We start from the raw sequence: 1,356 nt of genomic DNA on the forward strand, positions 1-1,356 counted from the left end.
CCATACCCTGTATATTGATGGATAAACTGGTACTTAATAAATCCTCGACAACTAAAGGAACGGTAAAGACCAATAAGTAGAGTTAACAACAAGATTCATTTCAAGCAGCTGCAATTGTTAATTGGATACATATAGCATATAGCGAATCTGAACAAAGTAACTTTCATGCGTGCGCGTGTGTTTCTATTTATTATTTTTTTCCCAATTTTTTTCTTGGTGTTTTCCATACTTTTCAGCATCGAACAAGCAATCTCCACTCATTACCAATTTATTATAAAAATAAATTGCGAGGTGAACTTTTCAGTACCACATATGATTAAAACATGGCAAAGATTATATGCTCCAAAAACCTATAGAAATTGGAAACATGGGCTTCCATAGTGAGACGATGAGTCAAAAAACATAAAAGATCTATACGTAACAAGAAATTCAATACTCGATATGGAGATGCATATATGTAAATCCCATGAAGATTTTGGGAGAAACGATGCAAATAACAAAGTCAAGCACTTGCCTGGTGTTAATGGAACCATCTTTATTATAATGCTGAGCCCCAACAAGCTTCTTTCCTACTTCCTGTAATTGTTGCCTCAGAGCCACGGAATAAACTACAGAAAAAACAGAAAAAAAATTCCAGTTATTGAAAACAAAAAATTGCTGGATACTAGACCATTCAAAATTCTACAACCAAAAAGGAAAGGGCTTACCATCTCCAGTGTTTAAACCAATAAGTAAATCATGCCCATCCTTCGAGTCAGGGTCAAATGCATGGCAAACAGGATTCGAATTACCAAAATGTATAGACTTAATAGGATCCTATGCAGAATATCAGACCTCTCAAAACCAATCCATAGTGAATCTCATAATAAAAAGAAAGTATATAACCACTAGTACCTTATCCTGAGAATTTAAGTCACTAATGAAAATTGCATCACCAACATTGAACACCAAGTAAGTCCCTTTGCCATCATAATTGCCAACCGCATTATTTGAACTTGAAGCTCCCAATGATCCAATTCTACTGCCGACACCACTCACTGACTTACTCCCACCATTCCCTCCAACAAAACTAAGTGCTTTACTCCCATTTCCACCACCTAAGAGCCTTGCTGCCGCTGACCTCACACCACTGCTTACACCCAAACCTGAAGATGATTGTGATTGAGTCTGCACAGGCTTATCCTTGAGATGGGCTAGCGTTACCTGACCATCAATTAACTGAGAACACTTTAAAGTCTGTTTCAAGTTTTGATTTTCCAAAACTGTTTTTTCCAAAACTGTTTGGCTGAGGAAAATAAACCACCACTGCTTAGGAGAGATAGGAAAGGGAGAAAAAAAAAAAAAAAAAAAAACCCG

At 36.7% G+C, this 1,356-nt stretch overlaps 1 protein-coding gene across 1 annotated transcript; it reads right to left on the bottom strand.

The window, feature by feature from the left end:
- Nucleotides 1-10: 10 nt before the first annotated feature.
- LOC111384865 lies at nt 11-1,347 on the bottom strand (the record flags this gene model as incomplete). The annotated part of the gene is made up of 3 exons (XM_023009205.1): nt 11-608; nt 708-816; nt 895-1,347. Coding segments are annotated over 3 exons (741 nt in total), but the record flags the coding sequence as incomplete, so codon positions are not given.
- Between the last annotated feature and the right edge of the window lie 9 nt (nt 1,348-1,356).

Source organism: Olea europaea, unplaced genomic scaffold, assembly GCF_002742605.1.
Source record: "Olea europaea var. sylvestris unplaced genomic scaffold, O_europaea_v1 scaffold30304, whole genome shotgun sequence".
NCBI classification, from domain to species: Eukaryota; Viridiplantae; Streptophyta; class Magnoliopsida; order Lamiales; family Oleaceae; genus Olea; species Olea europaea.